Below are 22,057 nucleotides of genomic sequence, written 5' to 3'. Positions count from 1 at the left end.
TAAGTACATTAATCTAATTCAAACACTTTCCAACACCAAGACCCAACATCATGAACTGAAATTTAACAGACATTTCAGCTCACCAGACAGAGTAACCTCACAAGAAGTCAGTCATTTTTTAAGGTCTATAAAAACATACCATAACATAATACATCTGGATACTTCTCTGCTATAATATTATAATGGCAAAGCTAAAATCAATATCATAATAATTTGATAGTGAATACCTGGCTAGCTGTCTTGGGGAAAGCCTTCTGGAATAAATGAATCATACCATGAACTAAATCAACAACAAACTCTAAATATTTCACCAATAAAAAATTAATTTACATCATAGTCAACCCCAAAAAACTTCCAGGAAGTCAGGAAATTTAAAGTTGTCTGTTAAGTACAAAATGGGTCACCTCTTAAGTACAATTCCTCTCTACAAAATGTTAGCAATAATCCATTACTTTTCTCCTACTAACACTAGAGTATTGGCAGAGGAAAGGGAAAAAAAAGAACTACCCCCAAAAAACAGATTTCAGAAAGATGTTAAAATAAGGTTTTTGGGTACTGGAAAACAGCTCCCCAAAAAAAAAAAAAAAAGGCATTAAACCATTCTAAGTACGACATCAAGAACAAACCACTTCAAATTATAGTTATCAGCACAATTTTACATTTTACAGAAACCAAACAGCATAGACAATTCACAAATAGTGTATAATTGGTAAAGTCTTTTTTCCAAGGCAATGGGAAAAATGAATGACACAAGTTTAAATTTAAAAAAAAAAAAAAAAACAAAACAAAAACAAAGGCTTTAGGCCTGCAAACACTTAGGCAAGTATGCTGCTTCATGCACGTGCCTCAGAGTGTTTTACCACTGTGTTCAAGAATGTCTTTTCAGGCCTGAGGTGTTGGAATTTATGTTTTTTAAAAGAAACCTTATGTTTCAAAGCAAAGTATGTCAATAAGGACACAAAAGATTTCTTTAAGCTAATAATCTTTTTAAAAAACCCAAACTCTTAAATTTTCAAAATACATAAAAAATACAAGCCCATGTGTTTGACTTTTTAGATATCTGAGGGTGCCAGTGGGGAGAAGGGACCTGCTATTTTTTCAAAACAACATCCAGGTGTTAAAGTGCAGTTCTCATTGAACTCAAACTGCTGTCCACAACTGCTCATAACTTCAGTAAAGCCAATTCAGATCCTGCTTTTATAAAAACTTAAGTATCAGAAGGCAGGGATTAGTTACACACACAGCATGAACAACTTGCCTGTCAATTTCATTTAGAATACAGTGTTGTCACTGGCATCCTACAGAGACATTAACAGTTTTGACCTTTTCTTAAGCAGATAAAACCCCCCAAAATAGCATAAAAATCACAAAGCTTTTCAGAGTGAGGAAAAAAAAAAAAGGAAAAAAAAACACTCAAAAGACCCCCCAAACAATAAAAAACTGAAATTACAACAACTATCAAAAAAAAAAAAAAATCAAGTGAAAGAAAATCTGTCTGAATTACAATGTATTAAAAGACTAAAAAAAAAAATCTTGTATGTTTTTTTTCTTTTTTTCAGGAGGATTTCCTCATGATACTTCTCAGACCTGATTAAGAAGAGTGAATTTGCACTTCCTAATTTTTCTATGGAATGTTTTTCTCCCCTTGGTTCTAGGGGCAGCTTATCTCATTGTTAAATCAGGCACTTAAGAGCCAGTAAAAGTATGGGATAGAGCAACAACCTGTTGGACCTAACCAAAGAAATCCCCGCTCTAGTTTCTTCATTCATTCATTCCTTCACAATCTCATACTCTGAGGTTTCCAATTTCTAACAATGCACAGGAATTTTGCTACTGGAGAACTAAATCCATCAACCTTTGTCGACAGCCACAGCAGTTTCTGTGTCTCTTAAGAACATTAACACAGAACTGCATCTGCAGTCATGTCAGTCTGAGGATACTCAATTGACTAATGCCTTGTGGGTAAGATCACTTTGCTTAACCCTGAACAAGGGAAAACACTCTAAAGCTCCTGGTGAGTCTGGTCACCACTTGTCCCACACACTTCCCCTGAAATTTGATTTTGCCAAGTGTCCACAGTACATTTTCTCTCGACAGAATGAAGATAGCATGGGCTTGGGCTTTCTCTTTCATAAGAATCACCCACCACTTCTCTCACCTTACCTAAGGCAATTCTGCAAGGCTGGAAATGCTGGCAAAAAGCATTTAAAATTTGAAAAGTGGAAGACAAACTTGAGCTAACCACTATGGACTAGCTATGTTTTGGATGAGCAAGACTCTCTTTACCTTTTTATTTTTTTTGTTTGCACTCTCATTGATGTCTGGCCATGATTCTCAAGTTAACCCATTCAAAAGCTTGGTAAGGGGGTTCAGTTGCACCAACACTCCATGGAAGTTAAATCCATAAACTTCTGAAAAATCCAAGCCATTTGTTTCCAACTACATAGTATGCTGAAAAGGAGTAATAACAATTCCATTATAGAACATCAGAAACAGTTTTAAGATTTCAAACAAAATGCCTTATGAACAGGTAGATTTTAAGGGCTTATATGAAAAAAGTTTGAAACTTCATATTAATTTGCTGCAACTTGAGAGGCATAGCATGCAGCACAACACCATTGTCTTTAATTAGTTCCTTTAATGAAACCACTTGAAATAGGCCTTTTGAAAAAATTGTCAGAAAATTTTTGCATCTGGCCCCATTCACCTGACTACAGATGCAAGATAAACAAATTGATCATTATGACAGGCAAATGCTTGGACACGTCATTTAAAAGCTTCTTCTTCCCTCACCTTGCTTAAGTGAAACATTTATTAACCCTATCTTTATACACCAGAAATCTCCATTCCTAAAATCTGTCCTGATGTCACAGCCAGTATTTTGAACACTGTTGGCCTCAGAGCAAGCAAAACGAGGAGGCACCAGACTATTCTACCTTTCCAGGTACTCAACAAAGACAGGAGTTGTCCTTATTGGAGAGAAAACAGTCCAGATACTTGTGCCTACTCTCAGCAACACAAGTCAAGGATTTTTTTTTTTTCTTATCAGCAAGGCAACAAAATCTGTAATCTAAAAGATCGCAACAACTAACGAAGGCCACAACTTTTATTTTTCTTTTTTTTAAATTATTTTACATGAGCATAAAATCATGCATGCTGAAGCCAGCAGAAGCATGGGAGAGGACTCAAAATAGATCCACTAACCATCTCCTGCTCTACAATTTGGCAAGAGTATTTCATTTTTGCCAAGCAATTGGCACAAGTCTGTAGGCTTGCATTAAGAAATGGTTGGAGTATGTGCTGGTTTAGGGCAAATTTGGGAGAAAACCTCCAAATGAGGGCCCTCAACTGGTTCGAGGAAAAAATATTCCCTCAGAGAGAAGTGGGAAAAAAGTTGTTTATTTAACTGACAAAGCACTTCCCAGAACAAAAATTAACAACACCAAACAAACAAACACCACTCCGAAATTGACAAACTCAGAGGAATCCCTTCTGTGGGTCACAGCCCAGCTCACTCAGGCTGTTCTCAGTCCCTCTGTGGGTCACAGCCCAGCTCACTCAGGCTGTTCTCAGTCCCTCTGTGGGTCCCAGCCCAGCTCACTCAGGCTGTTCTCAGTCCCTTCCATGGGTCACAGCCTGGCTCACTCAGGCTGTTCTCAGTCCCTCTGTGGGTCACAGCCCAGCTCACTCAGGCTGTTCTCAGTCCCTCTGTGGGTCCCAGCCCAGCTCACTCAGGCTGTTCTCAGTCCCTCTGTGGGTCACAGCCCAGCTCACTCAGGCTGTTCTCAGTCCCTCTGTGGGTCACAGCCCAGCTCACTCAGGCTGTTCTCAGTCCCTCTGTGGGTCCCAGCCCAGCTCACTCAGGCTGTTCTCAGTCCCTCTGTGGGTCACAGCCCAGCTCACTCAGGCTGTTCTCAGTCCCTCTGTGGGTCACAGCCCAGCTCACTCAGGCTGTTCTCAGTCCCTCTGTGGGTCACAGCCCAGCTCACTCAGGCTGTTCTCAGTCCCTCTGTGGGTCACAGCTCAGCTCACTCAGGCTGTTCCCAGTCCCTCTGTGGGTCACAGCCCAGCTCACTCAGGCTGTTCCCAGTCCCTCTGTGGGTCACAGCCCAGCTCACTCAGGCTGTTCCCAGTCCCTCCAGCTCTGGGAAATGCTGCAGCCCAGGCCAGGCTTGGTGGGCCACTGTGAGCTCCCGGTGCTCTTCTGGGTTTTCAGTCCAGAGCAGGTTCAAACAATTCCAAGAACAAAGGAAAAGAACAGTCCAGGGGGCTCCTTTGCCTCAGATAGCCAGAAAACTAACTAAAAGCAAAAAGAAACGCTCCCCCACATTCACTGCAGACAACATGGTCTGTGTGAAGAATGCTGGGGAGCAAGTGCAGTCTCTGATAGCAGATTTGTACCTCTTTCTCTCCCCTTTCACTCCTGAAACCAGTCTTAAAACTGCAGAGTTTAATATTCAACACCAACAGGAGATTTGAAGATACAAGCATCACAAAGTCACCCCAACTACTGAGTATTATAGTCCAACCATGTTCCACCATTATCAGAAATTCAAAAAACACTCCATGATCAAAACAACGCTGTTCCTTGGCTAGATACTCTGGAATGCTACTTTATAAGTCTGACATGGTATACCAAGTGCCAGAAGTACCACTGGAAGTGCAATACCCTTGAACACTGCCCATTCAGAACCAAAAATTTATTTTATTTTCTTGTATTGAGAAGATACTCTTCTGCTGTAGAAGAAAGACTTCACATCCACAGAGAACCTCTCAATCCTGGCTGATAGCATGCACCACAAAGTGATGAGTTATAAATAAAAATACTGACTATGAGAAATAGAAGTTTGCACTCTTTTTATGAAGTCAGGACTGTTGCCAAGTTACAAATTTCTTTGGGAAAATGAACAGGTGGTTCAGCTTCAGTATGGATCAGCTCCTCTGTAGAGCGTTAAAGTCGTGGTTTTGGTATACAACTGTCAAAAGCATAAGAAATAGCCTGAGTCAGTGCTGACCTCTTTTGTTTACCCTCAGAGAAATGTAACATTTGGCATCCAATTAAATCTACCACAGACATACCAAATCAATAATGCTGTCACATTTTAGCTACATGTCCACCTTCAACCTATAATGTTATAAAAGCATACTGAGTTATGAGCCTGTAGCAGAAAGAATTCTGAGTTCTAGGCAGGCAGAGCTCAGCTCCCACATCACTGACAGACTGCAGCTTACTCTCCATCACTAGTATACCATTCAGCTGATGAACACTGCTACCACTGTGCCAGTGTGCCAAGTGGAAGCCCTTAAAGAGAACACTGAACTAAGTGGCTTATCTCTAAGAGTCACTGCAATAACCTGCATCTCTGGCATCAGATCTGGAGAACAAAGAAAAAAATGCTTGCTCATTTTGGTCAAATATTGTAGAAGAAAAGATGTTATGAGGTCATTTCCCTTTTCCCCTGCACATATCAAACCCAAGAAGTAGTCTGATTAATGTATTTGGGGATTTACAATTACTAATTGAGAAACCAATTAGACAGTTTAAATGCTCTCACACAAGAGCAAACCAACATAACCAAGAGTAAAAAATTCAAGGATGTACACAGAACACAAAGAGCATAAACACAAGTTGCATGGACAGCACAGATATCTGAAGGTATAAGACAAGCTTTGGCATGACCACACTAGAAGTTTTTTAACTCCTTGCTCAGTTGGGCAGTGACGTTTCCTAGAGTACCACATGACTTTCATACTGGTAACCTTGCAGGCATTCAAATGAAAGGGGAATTTTTGCTCTTCAGAAATGTACAAGCTATAAAAATAATAAGACAGCTCCCTTTTCTGGCTTCCTCATCCACTGAGTAAACAGAATATCACACGCCACTTCAAGAAAAACAAAATGTATCACTGGAAAAAGTGAAGGAAAAAAGCTTTTAAAAATATTACATTATTTTCAAGTGAAAAGAAAAGCTTTCTATTACCCTTCTCTTATTACAGATCTAAATGGTTCCTAGTTGGCAGATAACCATTTGTCAGCTAGAGTGGAAACTTTTGCCTAAGTTTTGCAATTTCCTTTGGATCTTAAAAATTAATACTGCAGACTCCTGTAACTCCCACACATGATGCAAAATCTGCAGGTCTTAGAAGAGAAATTCACTAAAAGTACAGTCCTACAGTAAGCTTCTTGTACACAAGTGTCAGAGCCAAGACCACAATACATCAGCCCCAACATCAAAGCAATACATGCACATTCAAGGAATAGAGGAATGTCTTTAGTTTTAACACATAAATCATCTTATGTGGCAAGCTTCCACTGAACAACATGAGCCATCCATTTCAACAGCAGGCTGCACCTACACCTATCAAGTCACACATGCACTTTTCTAAAGTGTTTGTTGTATGCATGAATCCAATTGTGCTCACAAGAGCTCTGAGAATAAAATCAGGTGTCTAAAAGCCGGGACAGCAATCCTTTAGAAAGAAGAAGATGAGAACAAAGTATTTAAGTGGCATGTTGAGCAACTCCAGAACAGCTTATTTTCATCCTTAACTAAGGCACAGTAAGGTTAGTCATAATGCACCTCAGCTTGGTAGATGACCTCACAAGCTGCAAATCACTTTCTGCAGCTAGAGATCTTATTTTATAGATGTTTAAAAGCAAACATATTCAGGTTGCTTTTTGCTGTAAACTTTACACAGGAAATAATGACATAACAGTAGCAAGTACAAAGAAGTGGTATAAACAAGACCTCTTGTAAGAACCCATTACCTTTTAAAGTCTCATAGGCACTCTTAGCATTCGCAGAAAGAATGGATGCACTTCAGATTCCTACCCAAGAACTAAAATGCATGTACAAGTGCAGGATACACATATCAGCAAATGGAAAATAAACTCCTCAGGGTGCCTCAACTAGTGCACAGAGACCAAGATAATCAGAAACTCCACATGATTGTTAGTTTAGAAGCAGAGAATGGGGACAGTGTAGAACGAAAAACTCAAAGGCACTTTGCCTACCACAGACTGCATATAGTTCCTTTGCACAAAGATAATCGAGGGGAAAACTGCAACCAAATGAGACCACACAAAGTGCATAAAGTAGAAGATACACAGCAGATGCACCTCCTGCTGTGGACTAGCTCACAGGTCAGAGATGCCCACACAAACTACATTAACTTTTAATTTAATTCTGTTTCACAACAACACAAGTTAGATCTCAAACTTATTTAATACTAGGAACCTGTTGAAAGTGAAATCATTATAGTCATGATGTTACAGCAGATGGCTGGAGAGTCCCCCATCCAGTTATGTGTGCCACAAGCTTCTTGAGATACATCTGAAGTCTCCACCCTGTTACTGCTCCACAACTGAATGACTTTCTAACAATTTAGAGTGTAAATTACATGAGAAACAAGCAACACAATGTTTAAACTATCAATTGCACAGTCAAGTTGCACCCAAGTTACCTAAGTGATAAATCCTCTAACGACATAGTTTGAATGGCAATTCAATTCAGGCTAAATATTAAGTTGTGCAATTTCTCACACCTCATTGCATAGAAGTATTTGCACCAGGTATTTGTCCTCCTTCTTGGATCAACTGTATGGTTTCCATTTCTGTCAAAGCTTTTCAAAACAAGCAAATGCAATACATATTCAATGCAATACAAAATTCACAGAATCCAAATCCTCACCAGCTACTTTCAAACAATCCCACTCCAGCAAGGCCATTGTTACCTCACTGAGAAGCCCAAGAACCGAACCTTAAGCACTGCTTTATAAGAGGGGCAATACTTATCAGGCCAAATACTAGCAAAAGTAGCAAGACAACTCAAATCGGGAGACAACATTCAAATACCATAAACTAAGAAGCAGCTATGTCTTAAAAGCAAGATTCAGTTACAGAAAAAGATCTGCAGTCCACATGACAAGCACACCTACAAATCTTCAAGTGTTCCTTCCATCTTTAACAGATGAATGTCAAAGCTGGAAATCAACTAAGGGTATAGCCAGAGAGGCTAAAAGCCATCCAGAATAAACAAGACATCTAGAAGGAACAAATTTAAGGCAAATCCCACAACGTTCAGTCATCTCCAGATACCACAAAACAAAGCAAAATAAATGAATCAGTCTTTTTAGTGACAGGAGTGCCACTGGTAGCACGATGAATGGCATTAATTCTTGAGATAAAAATCTTTCAAGTATTTTCAGAGTAAGAGCTAACTGAGATTTGATAGGGCATGCCAGTACTACAAGTGCTAAACCTTGCTCATGTATCAAGTCCAATGGCAAACAGAAGATTCACAGCTTCTTGAACAATATTAATGTTCCAAAAGAAATCAGCAGCTTTCTAGAATCAAAAACAGAGGTCAGAAACAAAAAAAAAAAAAAAAAAAAAAACCACAAAAACTGGTGCCTAATCCATTAAAAACAGCTTGGATATCTGAAGGCCTACACAGACCAGCAAAAGGATGAGTACTGGTATAGAACTGCTAGCCTCTTCTATGCTCAGCCTGCTGTACTGGGTCATTGATTTTTCTGGTTCTCAAATTTTCATTTTTAAGTTGGATAATTTTTTTCTTTCATGGTCTGCTGCATATACAGAGTATAGACAGACTATTGTCAACTGAACCTTCAACAGTAGTTGCAACACTTGCAACCTTGATGCCCCCATACATGTTAAATACAGGAATTTTCATCTGCTACTAACTGGTTTTGTTACTCTATCAAATGACTTGCAGTTCCACATCTCTTCAGACATGCATAGAGACTCAGGAACAGGTCTCCAAATCACGGCAATTAGGTTCTCCTAATGCCAAGTCACTTCTCTTTAAATGCTACATTTTTCTAAAAAATTGTCTTCCAGTACTTGCTCTTACCACAAGCCACTTAATAGTAACCCAGAGAATAGTTCTTCCTTACATCACTCCCCTACACCGGGCTGTGGGATACTCTTACATATACATTTGCATGCTTATTATAACCAAGTGGGATATCTCCACAGTGCTTCCTAACCAAGTGGGCATCCAGTGCTTCCTAACCCCTGGTTTCTACATTAGAGAACCAACACTTCCAAGAGGACTTCCCCAAGCAACCAAGAATGTATCAAACTCCCGTTTCTGGCTGGCACACTTAACTTTTCAGACCCAAGTGGAAAGTAATCTGGAATAAGACTTCCAGAAGACAGCATCGAGGGCATCAAGTTTACACTCACAAAAGACAAATACTGATCCCAGGTTTGCTGAAGTGAGTCAGTTGGATTACTCACTCATGCTGCATTAGTTTGAATTCCTCCTTCTAAGTTACTAGTAATTAAGTTCATATTAGCATGTACATCTTGGATGGCATCATCTAAATGTACTAAACAAAAAAAGGTGCAATTTCACATTGCAAGTACAGTATTAAATATCCTCAAAGTAGACAAGGTCCTTTTTAACTTTTCTTCAATAGAAAGCTTTCTAAACCCCGTTTCCTTTTTGTTCTTTTGAGAAAATGGAGAAGCAATTAGCATTTACAGCTTAGTTCCTGCTTCCAAAACACCCCTTTAACTTTTTTTATTATTTTTATGGTGGATATAAATCGCACCAAATTGTCAAATCACAGCTATTTTCTATGCTACCTATACAAATAGGGCTGATTTCTGGCAAGCCATAAAACAATTATGGCTGAATTCCTGTAGTCCTTTGATATTCCATCTTGCCTGTAGGGCTTCAAAGCCATCTTAGGGCAGCGCTAAAAATCTAATTTCCAGAAGGCAGAGAAGGAAAATAAGGCATATCAATTCCCACATGCTCAAACATGAACACACCAAAATCTCAGCACTGGGATTATTTTGTTTGAAAGTGACTTAGAACACACACAGATAAGATACAACAATGGTTTAAATGAACACTGCTTCACAGAAGGCAAAGATACAGACACCCTGAGAAAGTGGGCCTAAGGCACACTACACACAATTCACTTTCTGCAAGTTGGGAAGCACATTTTCCTGCTTGAGCGTTCAGCTCTCACCCTTTCTTTTGTGGAAGCAAAGAAACGGGTGACAAATAATCAAAATGTGCAAAGTGAATGGAGAAACAGCCTAAATCTACAGGGGAAGCAAAAAATATGATCCTTCCCTTTAAGGTACCCATATTGACAATAATAATTTACAAATACACAAAGATGCAACAATAACATGAACATGAGAATTTATATAAGTGTATTTTACATTATTATTATTCTTATTGGGTCTCCCCCTCATTTAAGCTAGGGAAACCTGTTCTTTCTGCACCAACATGATTTCTAATAACTATGAAAAATCTGAGAAAGGCATGGGGACAACACTATAACCCCTTTAAGTAACTCAGCAACATTTTTGCCTCTTAACCTGGAATTTTGAAGAGATTCAGTTGAACAAATTGAAGATGGATTACTATATTTCTTTACATGAGAGAAACTTTCATTTTGGCCAAAGAAAATACTCTTTGAGTAATAATTCACATTGGTGTAGAACATGAAAAACGCAAAACATCCTTAAATTCCTTGCTATTTAAGTGTCTGCTGCTTTTTGGTCAAATGCTAAAAAATTTTTGCCAGTAATTCCTACTGTGCACAAACACACATTATAAACGTAAATACACAGAGTCAATATTAAATCAGAATTATGGACTCTCTATTCTAAAGCTATATAAATGAGTACATGCATAATTTGTATAAGTTAGGCACATGCACCCATATCACATTTTTTCTCTTCACAGAATGAATTCACATGTTCTAGAGGTGCTGCAGAAAATTATCAATATCCAAAACCACCAAACCACAAAAAAAAAACCAAAACTAAAACCCAAGAGACAATGACAACTTCATTTTAAATCCATCCTCTTAAGAATAAGTACCAACTTGGTGATCTCTAACAAATGGTTTGGTCAATAAAGTGAATACCAAAAAAATGAGAGTAACCTTTAATATTTGGCCTTTCCGGATTGTGAGGTGGGCATCATTCTTTTGGAAAAAACATGCTTCTCATGATCATTTAGAGTTTCCCCTAATTTTTATGAAGTCCACTCTTCTTAACTTTGGGAACAAAAACAGCAAAAACCCTTTCAATCCCATACCTGGCCACTGATGGATTCATTTTGCACTTAGCATATCCCTAATCTGTGGTTAAATCACTGGGCCCCAATGAGCCCCCATACTGGTTTTGTAAAAACAATTACAGAAGTGGTTCAGACATCAGCTATGTAGTACTAATGTAGGCTGCATAAAAATGAAATAAAACTATCTGGAGAGTAGGAAGAAGCAGCCTAATCTTCAGTGCCTTATCTTGCATGCCAGTCTTAATCATTAATTTCCTTTGGTGTTTTTCATGCAAAGATACAAATGCCAGTTTTATTTTAGAATAAAACTGGTCAGTAAAAAAGGATGTTCCAGAAATTTTCTGAGTTTAGGTAAGCAACTGAAATTTCAAGGTAAGCAAACTGGTCTAATCACTGCATTAGGTTCCAAAATCACTTACCGGTCAAGTTAAAACAAAGTCTATAAAATTATAATAGATGTAAACACATTTACATTACACATTTAGATTGTGTACAAGCTCTATATCTTAAAATAATACATACATATAAAATGCTGATAAAACTGATTTTAAAAACCAGGTTAATTTAGATTTTTATCAAGAAAATATTGTTGTCTAAATCTAAGGACAGACCAAAAAGGAAGGAACTTAAATCAAAATGTAAAATTTCTCATTGTCAAGAATACACATATTGACAATTTCCTAGATCTAAACTACTCCTAAACACAAATTGAAAAAAAAAAGCCACAAAAAAAAGAAAAGAAAAAAAAAAGCCATAATTTAAATATACCATATTGAAACACAACAGGCTACTTTTGACTGTATGCTCAAAATGTCAACCTTCAAGAAGTTTATTAGTATTTCAACTAATATAAATTTCAGTACAGGAATTAAGACAAAAATGTAAGGAAATATCCTTGCAGTCCAAGATCAGAAATCTAATGCAACCCAACTTTTGTTTCAACACCTGCAAGGTCTGCCACGATTGTTTAACTTGGCCTCTATTATATCACAAATTCAAGGAAGCAACCCAATGTAGATCTGCTTCATAGAAACAAGTTGGTTTCTATTCAGCTCCCAGGCAATACCCACTAGAAGGGCAGTGCTAGGATGGGACAGCAATGCCTGCAGAAGCAAGTGTTTTACTGATGTTGGCTGCCTTATTTGATTTAGGTTCAAGGGCTGGTCTTGCACACAATTACCAAAGGCACTTAAACAGCTTGGATGGAGCTGCTTCACAGTAATTTATACACAAATACCTTACAGCATTTTTAAGTCACCTGTAGTATCTTTTATTAAAAGAGTTACCTAGGGAAGAATTATACAGTGAATAATAAAAGCCAATATTCTTACAAAAAAGGATACTCAGTAATTACAGAGACTGGAAGGTTATTACCTCCCCCTACTTGCACAGAGAGGAGTTTAAGATCACAAGATAGGGAATATGCTTATGTGTTCTGATTGCCTTTTTCTTAAGCAAAAGAGTCTAACATTCAAACCAATTAAAAAAAATACAGCCTGAGAAGTCTTCCTGAAATCTCTCTATTCTTCAAATAGTAAAGATAATGCAACTGCATTGCTATATTGACACTTCTATTAACCTCTTACTGTAATGAATAATGAGTAGACTATAGGTTACGGGTAAAATTCTTTTTTCTCAAAGGACATCACAGTATTCAGTATTCTGCTAAAACATGGCACAACTGAAAGGGGACAAAAAAAGCCTCACCAAATTTAAGTTGGGACCTTTTGTTTCAGAATATTTACTAGGTACAAATGGAATAATTTACAATACTCACAGAAGCCGCACACTTAAAAACACTTGAGACACATTACTGACAGCCAGGCAAGGAAAAAACTTGAGTGCCAAAAAGATTTACTCTTAACAGTGCAGGAATTTTCTCACAGATACGAGCAGACCTTTGCAGCTATAAGAGATGTAATCTTAATAGTAGCAATAACAAAACAGATTAGGAACCTCCACATATTACAGATGAATTTTCAAGAACAGCATCTTCTGGTTTTCGTACAGCAAACAAAAATTTCTTTGGCAACCTCTAAAGGAAAGACTAAGCAAAGCAACACATCTACAAAACACACCTTTTGGGGGTTTTTAACTCTCAAATATATATACTTTCTAAGTATGTTCCTTATTATCTCTTTATTCCTTGCTATTCCTCACACTAATGCCCAGCTCATTATTTTTAGATATCCAAAAGTTACCTGTTGAGAACCTTTTTAATAGTTAAATGGCCTTGCCCAAAACTAGCTCAACTGCACTTCCACGCTCTTGTCAGCTACTAAACGTAGGGAACTATCTACATAAATACTTTCCACATTCAGTCTTCAAACACAACAAAACCATTTCACAGCCTTCCTCCCCATTTCTTAAAAGCTCCACAGTGGATCCTCTGCAGGGTTATCCACTGGCAGCTGATACCCAGCTCTGTCTCCTTGCTGGTCTGCCCACTGGGTCACTCCCTCACGAGCTGCCCGTGCCACACAGGAGCCAGGCTCTGGAATGCAGTGCCTGTTGGGCCAGTGCTCAGCAAAACAAAACCCCCAATCTCTGGGAGACACAGATGTGGCAAGTGAGCACACTGTGCACAGGACACAGACTCTCTGCAGCACCTCCACTTACTAAGCATTGCCCTAGTGAAAGGCAGCAGCTGGATATAGGCTGCAAAGGGCTTGGCATTGGATCTGACTGAAAAGAACTAGTCTTACTATTCTGCTTATTAATGTCCATCTCTTTCCCATAGCAAAAGCTTACACACTGAGCTCACACCATCTCAAAAAAATATTGCAAGGGTGCACAACTCTTACAAATGTGAAAGTCTTTCAGCTTTTTATTTATAGTGATATTTATAAAAACACTTTGTCAGTGCTATTTCACTAAAACCTTTTCAAAAAAACAGGTTGGAGACTGTACAATTTCAATATACTTTACTCTTCCACATAGTTTTGCTTTTCCTTGTAGCCACACTAAGTCATTTCAAAACACCAAGAGTATCCAGAATTATAGTGCACTGTAAGAAAGACTAGAAGAAAACTAACAAAACCAAAATAAAATAAAAAAATATATAACAAAAAAAATCATCAGGCATAATCCCAGCTAAAAATACCTGCCCTGGAATATTACACCAGATCTGTGAATTTCCATGTTCAGAGAGCACACAAGATTTCAAGTTTAATCCACCCTCTCCTCCTTCTCAGTAGGACATGGTGCCAGTGCTGTGATGACCCATTGTGCAAGTTATTTTTACCAAGTTCTTCAATAAAATACTCACTTGGAATTCATATTATGTAAAATGAAATGTGCATATTTTTTGTTATTATAGAGCCTGATGCAGGACAACAAGAAGAATTAAAATTCCACTTATCCATTTAATACCAATCAATCAAAATTGCTGAAGAAAAATTCATTACAAGAAAGGCTGCTTTGAGTAACAGCAAATATTTCTGGACCTATCATTTTTCCCAGATGATGGAAAACAACACGATTGCTGGCCTCTAGCCCACAATGTCAAGTAGTTCTGTTTCCACCGAATCTCCACTTTTTTCCTTTCTGGATTACTTGCCCTTTAAAGTTTGCACACAAAACGTAAAATATCTTCCTTTAAGGATACAAAGTCCTCAATTTCCCCTATAAGCCTACATCTTGTCTGTAACCTCCTAGTTCAAAATGTATGTTATGTTCACATTACTTCTATCTCAAAAGAGCAGAACAATTAGTGTCCCACTGAATTGGGTGGAATTCTTCTGTACAAACTTTAGAACAGCAGTTGCAAGTAGTAAATTTAGACTTAATGCAAACCACAATATATCACAGGAGTCATCAGCAGGATCAATCCACCAGACACTGCTCATTCAGTTCTGCTCTTGTTTTGCCTCATTATGTGTAATAATTCACTTTGTCATCATCATCATTTGAAAATAGGAACAACTATGCCAGTATCTACCTTTATGACCAAGATGCCCTACCAAAATACATACATTCTACCACATATAGTCTTATGTTTTTTACACAGAATTATGGACAAGTAACTGCAGTCATACAATTGCAACTTGTATGCATCAGCTGCTTAGAATTGCATTTAAAAGAAATTACATTTGATCTATCTTTTAGATTACATTATAGATGTCAAGATGTCTGTTATGATAGCACGCAAAAATCTTAAAATCAAAGTCATACAGACCCACTGGACTTATCCAGGGAGCTTAAAGAAACAAACCTGTACTCATCTAAAAGCCAGAGACAGTGCAGGAGTTTGGCACAGGCTTAGCAGTGCCAAATATATACAGCACATAACCAGCAAGAGATTCTACAATCAGCGAATATTAACACTGTAGCTTTAGTAAGAAGTAACTAGAGTTTCTTAAAACTAAAAAAACTATTTCAGCAATTAAAGGCTATACAAATTAATTTTCCCATTCAGGAAAATTAAAATAAGCACACACTGAACACATAGATCACACAATTAAACTACATAAAAAATTGTGCAAATAGATTAGAAAAGTTTTAGACACTGGAGGATGCAGTCCCTATTATTTCCCAGTTTTCTTCAGTGTTTACTTCTAAATAAAGCCTAAACATTAGCATTCAATGTAATTACGTTTTTAGTTATATCAACAAGGGGAAATAATTAGAAAATAATTTATTAGAAAATTTCCTGCACACAGTATCTTAAAATCAAAGCCACCAATTATTTACTGATGTCACTCTGTAAATATAAAACGTGATAGCTTCCCTATATTGAAACCCTTTACACTTTCTTTTAAGTCTGTGAAATGCTCTTTTGATTTGCGTCCAGCCAAATTAGAAAGTGCACCTAAAACCACATGTGTACTGTCAAAGCCATTCACCTTCATATTCAGTAGTAACAAACACAAATCTCAAGACTTTCCTGCAACGAATGTTCTTCACTAGGTAACAGTCATTTCATGTGACCATTTTGCAACTAAGAGCAGTAACTGCCCTAAAATACGCAGTATCAAACCTGTATCTGTTAGATTAATGAAAAAAAAATTTGTGCGCTTATCACACTTAGATGGTTAGGCTCAGATACATCTGAGAGGGAAAAAAGAAAAAAAAACATACTTAAATTGATCTAAGTTCTTACAAGTGTAGCTAAATATTCTAATAAAATACACAGCATTAAACTGTTGGTCTGTTTAGTAATCTTGATGGTCTGCCTGCACTACTAGTCTGAAAGGAAAACTTCAGTCATCTGGGAAGAATCTTCTTATAGGTCCCTATTCTCATACCACTCAGTTCACTAAAGTTAATAGAGTTAAGACTCTCATTGACTTTAAATGGAGCACAAAAAGGATTTTTTTACCGTTAAAAATCATTAAAAGGAAAAATAATAAAACAAAAATAGCAAGAGACATATTTTACGGTTGCTAAATATATTTCAAACTGTTGTGATTCACTTTAATCTCATTCTGCACTAACAGACACCTTAATGAAAACCATTCCAATTCTGGAAATGTGAACTTTCTAGAAGACAACTGCAGTTGGTCTTTCCTGTATTAGACTACCAAGAAGCTTTACTTCCACCCCTTTGCCCATCGTTGTAAAATTTATTGAGCTAAGAGATGCACTAAACAGCTCTGCTCTCGGCTCCACAGACAAAAAGCAACATCTCCCACCTTTATAATTACAACATTCCAGTGATCACACCAACATTTTCACATCGACTAAGCTATTAGCACAGAAATACTGCCCACTTTAAAAAAAAAAATTAAAAATTTAGTTTGTCAAAATGTACCACTGATTAACAGAAATTTAACCACTTAGAACACACTAGCTCTAATGCCATTTTTGAGGTATGCTTATGAGTCATCAAAACACAAAAGAGACAGTATTTCAGTTGGATAAAGAAATGTAAGAAAAAGAATAAGTCAGGCAATTGTTGAAGAGCATCAGCATTTGCTGGGCAAGAAGAAAATATTTCTACATTGCCTAGCATCCATACAATTAATGAGACATATGATGCAAGAACAACAGCTCCTCTTTTGGAGGCAGTATAGCAGTGGATAAAAACTAACCACAATTTGGTGACACACCTTGTTTCACAGACATGCTTTAAAACACTTCACTTCTACACACAGAAGTATTTTCTTCACATGAATGATGAAAGATAAGCAGCACATGCTTTGAAATAAAGTAAGAGTCTTTAATATTCTCCATATCTTCTCTCAACCAATTTACACCAGCAGACAAGATTTGCAAACACCAGGATTTGTGTTTGCATGATGATCCTAGCAAGCTTTTGTCTTGCAAATCCTACGTAAAATTGAATCTGGGCACGACTCTACTCTCTCTAATGTAGCAGTGCTGTTGCCACCGCCCCCATGAAACTACTCATGGAAATCAGACAGCAGGAGCAGGCTGAATGGGATGAAGTAAAAAAGAGAAAGCACTGCACACTCCTGTATGCTCCACCATGCAAGGATAAACTCAGGCACTCAGTCATTATAAGGCAAACAGAAAGCAATAAAACCACAACCAAGCTCAGGATTTTAAGGTGAGACAGGATGAAAGATGAAGAATACTACTTTATTAGGTCACTCAAGCTTATCTACACTCTGTCCCCTGTTAGTCACCATCATCTATCCATCATGCCAACACACACAAACCAACCTGCTCTGCACTCCAGTGACTGAACACTACTCATTAATGCTGCCACCTTAAAACTAATGCAGCTTTGGGATACAGGACCCTGCTTGCTCTGTAGCAACTATTAGCAGAGCAAACACTTGGACACACCTTTGCAAACTCACTGCCAACATTTAGTATTTCCAAAAATTTCTAGCATAAACAGATAAGCAAAGCCATAGTTGTAGCTGGCAAACTGACAGTTTATCCAGCTATTCTCATACATTTGCAAAGCAAATGACCTGGCAATAATTTATCTCTCTTGCTTCCCCAGTAGCTGGAATTACTGTGCCCCTAATAAAAAGTAATCCAGCAACAGAAGTACTTTATGAGTTAATAACACCTATCTTATATTGTTGATTTATAATTTTCAAATTGATCCATAAGTCTTACAGATAGACCTAATGAACTAATATTTTTACTAACAGGCATACATCTTGGAGCAGCCACTCTTATCATGAATGCAGAGATAAAAAGAACACTTATCAGACAACGAGGTGTTATTATGACTAGCTGGTATACTAGCACTTGCTTTTGATTAACATTACACACCTAATTTCAGCACGCTAAAGCCATGGCTCAGTAAAAGTTCGTGAAATTACAAAGCATCTCCAAGTGGTAAGTTATTCTATGCTAAAATAATAAAATATATAACTGCAGACAAAGTGATGGAAAACAGGCAGTTTGACTAACACTTCAAACGTGTGTAACATTCCTATTAAATATGCAACACTTGAGGTATCAAACTAAACTAGTAGCACTGATTTACAGAGACCAGAAAAACACCTCAGAATACTTGTCGAAAATTTTAACAGTACTTCTAAATTAGAAAGACAAGCTGCTCCCATTTACAAGGCACACATTCCCACCACCCTTTAAAAGACTTTACAATAGCAGAAAGCATTCTAGGTAATTCATACACAATTATCCCCCTAATGTGATTTCAAGCGCCTGAAATTTCTTGAGCATCAGTAGTTTCAGGAGGCTAAGCAAAGCCCAGAAGTGAATGGAGTGCCTGCCATCCAAGTTATAATCTGTTGATAATCTGAGAGTAGCTGCAGAGCTCTCCTGCAATCTAAGGCAGGTACAAGAACTGTACAAGTACTCTCCCTCCCAGGCTATATAATAGGGCATCCTTCCCAGCAGCTGCCACATTATCATGCATACAAACAAAACCCCAAAAATAAACACTTTAAAACAATGACTTAATTTTCTGTATAACTGAATTCAGCAGCTGGAGACACAAAGCAAGTAGCTTTGATGTATCCCTCACTTGCAAAAATCCTGGGCTATATTCTTACTCACAAGCTCCACATCACACCTAGCAACCAAATTTGGGCAGCAGACTCATGTTCCCAGATGCCCAACAGCAAGTAAATAAATACAGCAGAGATAATAAAAGCAGAAGACTTCCCACAACCGCTATGCAGACTGGGCTACAAGCATTAAGCACGCTTTCTACCACTCACTTCATACAATACATCATTTAATTCACTGAATTTGAATAATACTATCTCAGCTATTTAGGCTACTTAAGACTTCTCAAGAGTTCTCCTGCCAAACTATTTAGATTAACTTAAAGTCATGTTTTTTGTACAAGAAATAGAATTAAACAAGAGGAAGACTCACTAGGACAAGCTGGGCAATTTAATTCAACAGTAATGCTGCAGTATTTCATACGATTCACTGAAAATTGTTTGTGTAGTACCATACAAATTTATATAGATCCAAAAAATATACTGACAATATGAAAATAAAAGGGAATTAATAGTCTGTACGTTAAGAGGATAAACTTCGGAGCTGAAATACTGTAATTCTTACACTCTGATGCTTAAGGGAAGGAAAGTATTCTAGAGAGAACACAGACATAAAAGTTACAGCTTGGTATTTTCCAACTGAGAAACATTAAATCAAAAATCAAACTATATGTTTTGTACCCCATCACAAAGTAAAGCTTTTTTTATCTCAACACTCAAAATCTTCCTGTCTTTTGCTCCATGAACATTCAATTTATCACCCCCCTAGCTCCAAGCAGACAGGATTTATGATGATGTTGTTCTAAGGAACTGGAGAAGTACTAGATGCCAATAAAGATTACAGATCAAATGAAAGACAACTCCTAAGCATTGTGTCTGTATAGATAAATAAACCTGCTCACTTCTTTTATTTATATTGTTACTTCAACCAATCCCACTTCAATAATCAAGACAATCAAAAGCTCAGGAAATAGACTGACCAAAAAAAAGGCTTCTTACATGTCTCCCAGCCAAACTTGCATGGGTACAAACGCACCACATATTCACACCTTTTGAGACTACTTTATGCATTCACGAAAAGATAAGGCCCAGGAGATGAACAGGCAGGGCGTTAAAAGAATCCAAACACAAATGCAAAATCGGAACAGCAGCACATATACAGCCATCTCTACCCCAGTCATACAGGACATCGGGAGAAAACACCACCAGTCAGAGGAAAGTAACACGTGGGCAAAAATCGCCGGTGAGGACCTACGCTGACACAGAAGCCAACTCCGTGCCACACACCACCGAGAGACCTGAAGCAGCCGGGACCAGAGCCACGGCCGGACCCGCTCTGCGACCAGCGAGGGGGATCCCCGCGGCAGCAAGCGGCCGAGGGCAGGCAGGAGCTCCTCCCGAGCCCGGACAGCCCTCGGAGCGGCGGGAGAGAGCCCGGCAGCCGGCACCGCACCGCCGGCCGCTTTGTTCTCCCGCACACGGGCACAGACCCACCGCCCGCCCCGGGCCGCCTCCGAGCTCGTCCCGGCGACACCCCACTACCTCTTTTCGGCCTGGGGAAGCTCTCGTGCAGGTGGAAGATGACTTTCTCCACAAAGTGCTGAATGTTGCTGTGCTCAGGCCCTCTGACAAACACCATCCAGTCGTGGGTGAATCCCTCCACGGTGGGTTTCTTCCTGACCTGGGCTCGGTGTCCCAGCTCCAGCTTCACCTGGACGGCACACTGCGGGGGAAGAGGCGGGGGGGAGCCGGTGAGCGCCCCAACAAGCGGAGACGGCGCTGGCGGCCGGGGGGAGCCGGACCCATCGCGAGCAGTACGGGGACACACGGACACAGCCGCACCACAAACACGGCAGAAAGGATTTGCTGGGGGCAGAGTTAGCAAAACCAGCGAGGCGCCGCTGCAACACCCAAAAAACGGCCCCACGGGCGAGGGCGTAGGACAGCTCTCGGTGTCACCGGGAGAGCGCGGGGAGGCGAGCCCGAGCTGTCAGGGGCGCTCCGCGCTGCCCTCGGCGGCTCGGCGCCCGCTGCCCGCGCTGCGGCGGCAGGACCGCGGCTCCCTCCGAGTGCGTGCGTGCGCGCGCCGCGCCGCCGCCGCCAGCAGCGGGAGGCGAGCAGAGCCGCATGCGAACAGAAACTCCGGGTCACGCCAGCCCCTTCCCAGCGGCGCCGGCCGGAGGAGACCCGCGCCACTCACTCACCGAGCCGGCCATGCCTGGGGCGCCGGTTCCGCCGGGGCGCTCGCTGCCGTCCCCCACCCCCACCGCGCAGCCCTAATTCATGAGGACGTGGAGGAGATGGCGGGCGCGCAGAGAAGCGGCGAGCGGGCGGCAGGCATCCTCTGTTTTTCTGCTCCGGCCGGCTCCGGCGGCGGCTGCCGGCTCCGGCTCGTGGCTCCGGCTCCCCGCGCTCCCTCTCCCCGCGCTCCCGCTCCCCGCCCGCGGCAGCCCCAGCGCTCGCCCCAACCCCGCCGGCCAGCGCAGCGCCCGCCGCGCATGCGCACCGCGCGCCTGGCTGACACCGAGCGAGGGACACAGTAGTAAGTGCCGGGGGCGGCACCGGCCCCGAGCGGCAGCCAATGGCGAGCGAGCTTCCCCGCGCGGCCCCGCCCCCGCCCCGCCCTCCCTTAAAGTGACAGGTCTCGGCCGGGCCGGCGCCCGCACGCGCCAGGCCCGCGGCTGGCAGCGGCTCGCGGGACTGGCCCTGGCGACAGCTCCGCCACCGCCACAGCCCCGCCACCGCCACAGCTCCGTCACAGCCCCGCCACCGGCACAGCTACAGCCCCGCCACCGCCACAGCCCCGCCACCGCCACAGCCCCTCCACAGCCCCGCCACCGGCACAGCTCCGCCACAGCCCCGCCACCGGCACAGCTACAGCCCCGCCACCGGCACAGCTACAGCCCCGCCACCGGCACAGCTCCGCCACAGCCCCGCCACCGGCACAGCTCCGCCACAGCCCCGCCACCGCCACAGCTACAGCCCCGCCACTGGCACAGCTCCGCCACAGCCCCGCCACCGCCACAGCTACAGCCCCGCCACCACCACAGCCCCGCCACAGCCCCGCCACCGCCACAGCCCCGC

At 40.7% G+C, this 22,057-nt stretch overlaps 1 protein-coding gene across 2 annotated transcripts in view; it reads right to left on the bottom strand.

Annotated features, from left to right (window-relative positions):
- MLLT3 (MLLT3 super elongation complex subunit) overlaps positions 1 to 21,380 on the bottom strand; it is a 116,526-nt gene extending 95,146 nt beyond the window's left edge. Inside the window, exons 1-2 of one of the 2 annotated variants that reach the window (XM_056514404.1) lie at positions 21,178 to 21,380; positions 20,516 to 20,696 (exon numbers count right to left, since the gene is read on the bottom strand). In XM_056514404.1, coding sequence (XP_056370379.1) covers positions 20,516 to 20,696; positions 21,178 to 21,189 — 193 coding nt within the window. In that variant the 5' untranslated portion in view covers positions 21,190 to 21,380. The remainder of the gene's footprint in view (positions 1 to 20,515; positions 20,697 to 21,177) is intronic. The other variant, XM_056514405.1, reaches the window with a different exon arrangement.
- Between the last annotated feature and the right edge of the window lie 677 nt (positions 21,381 to 22,057).

Source organism: Oenanthe melanoleuca, chromosome Z (genome assembly GCF_029582105.1).
Source record: "Oenanthe melanoleuca isolate GR-GAL-2019-014 chromosome Z, OMel1.0, whole genome shotgun sequence".
NCBI lineage: Eukaryota > Metazoa > Chordata > Aves > Passeriformes > Muscicapidae > Oenanthe > Oenanthe melanoleuca.
Note: the sequence above shows the minus strand (reverse complement) of the source record. Positions and strands in the feature narration are given on the sequence as shown.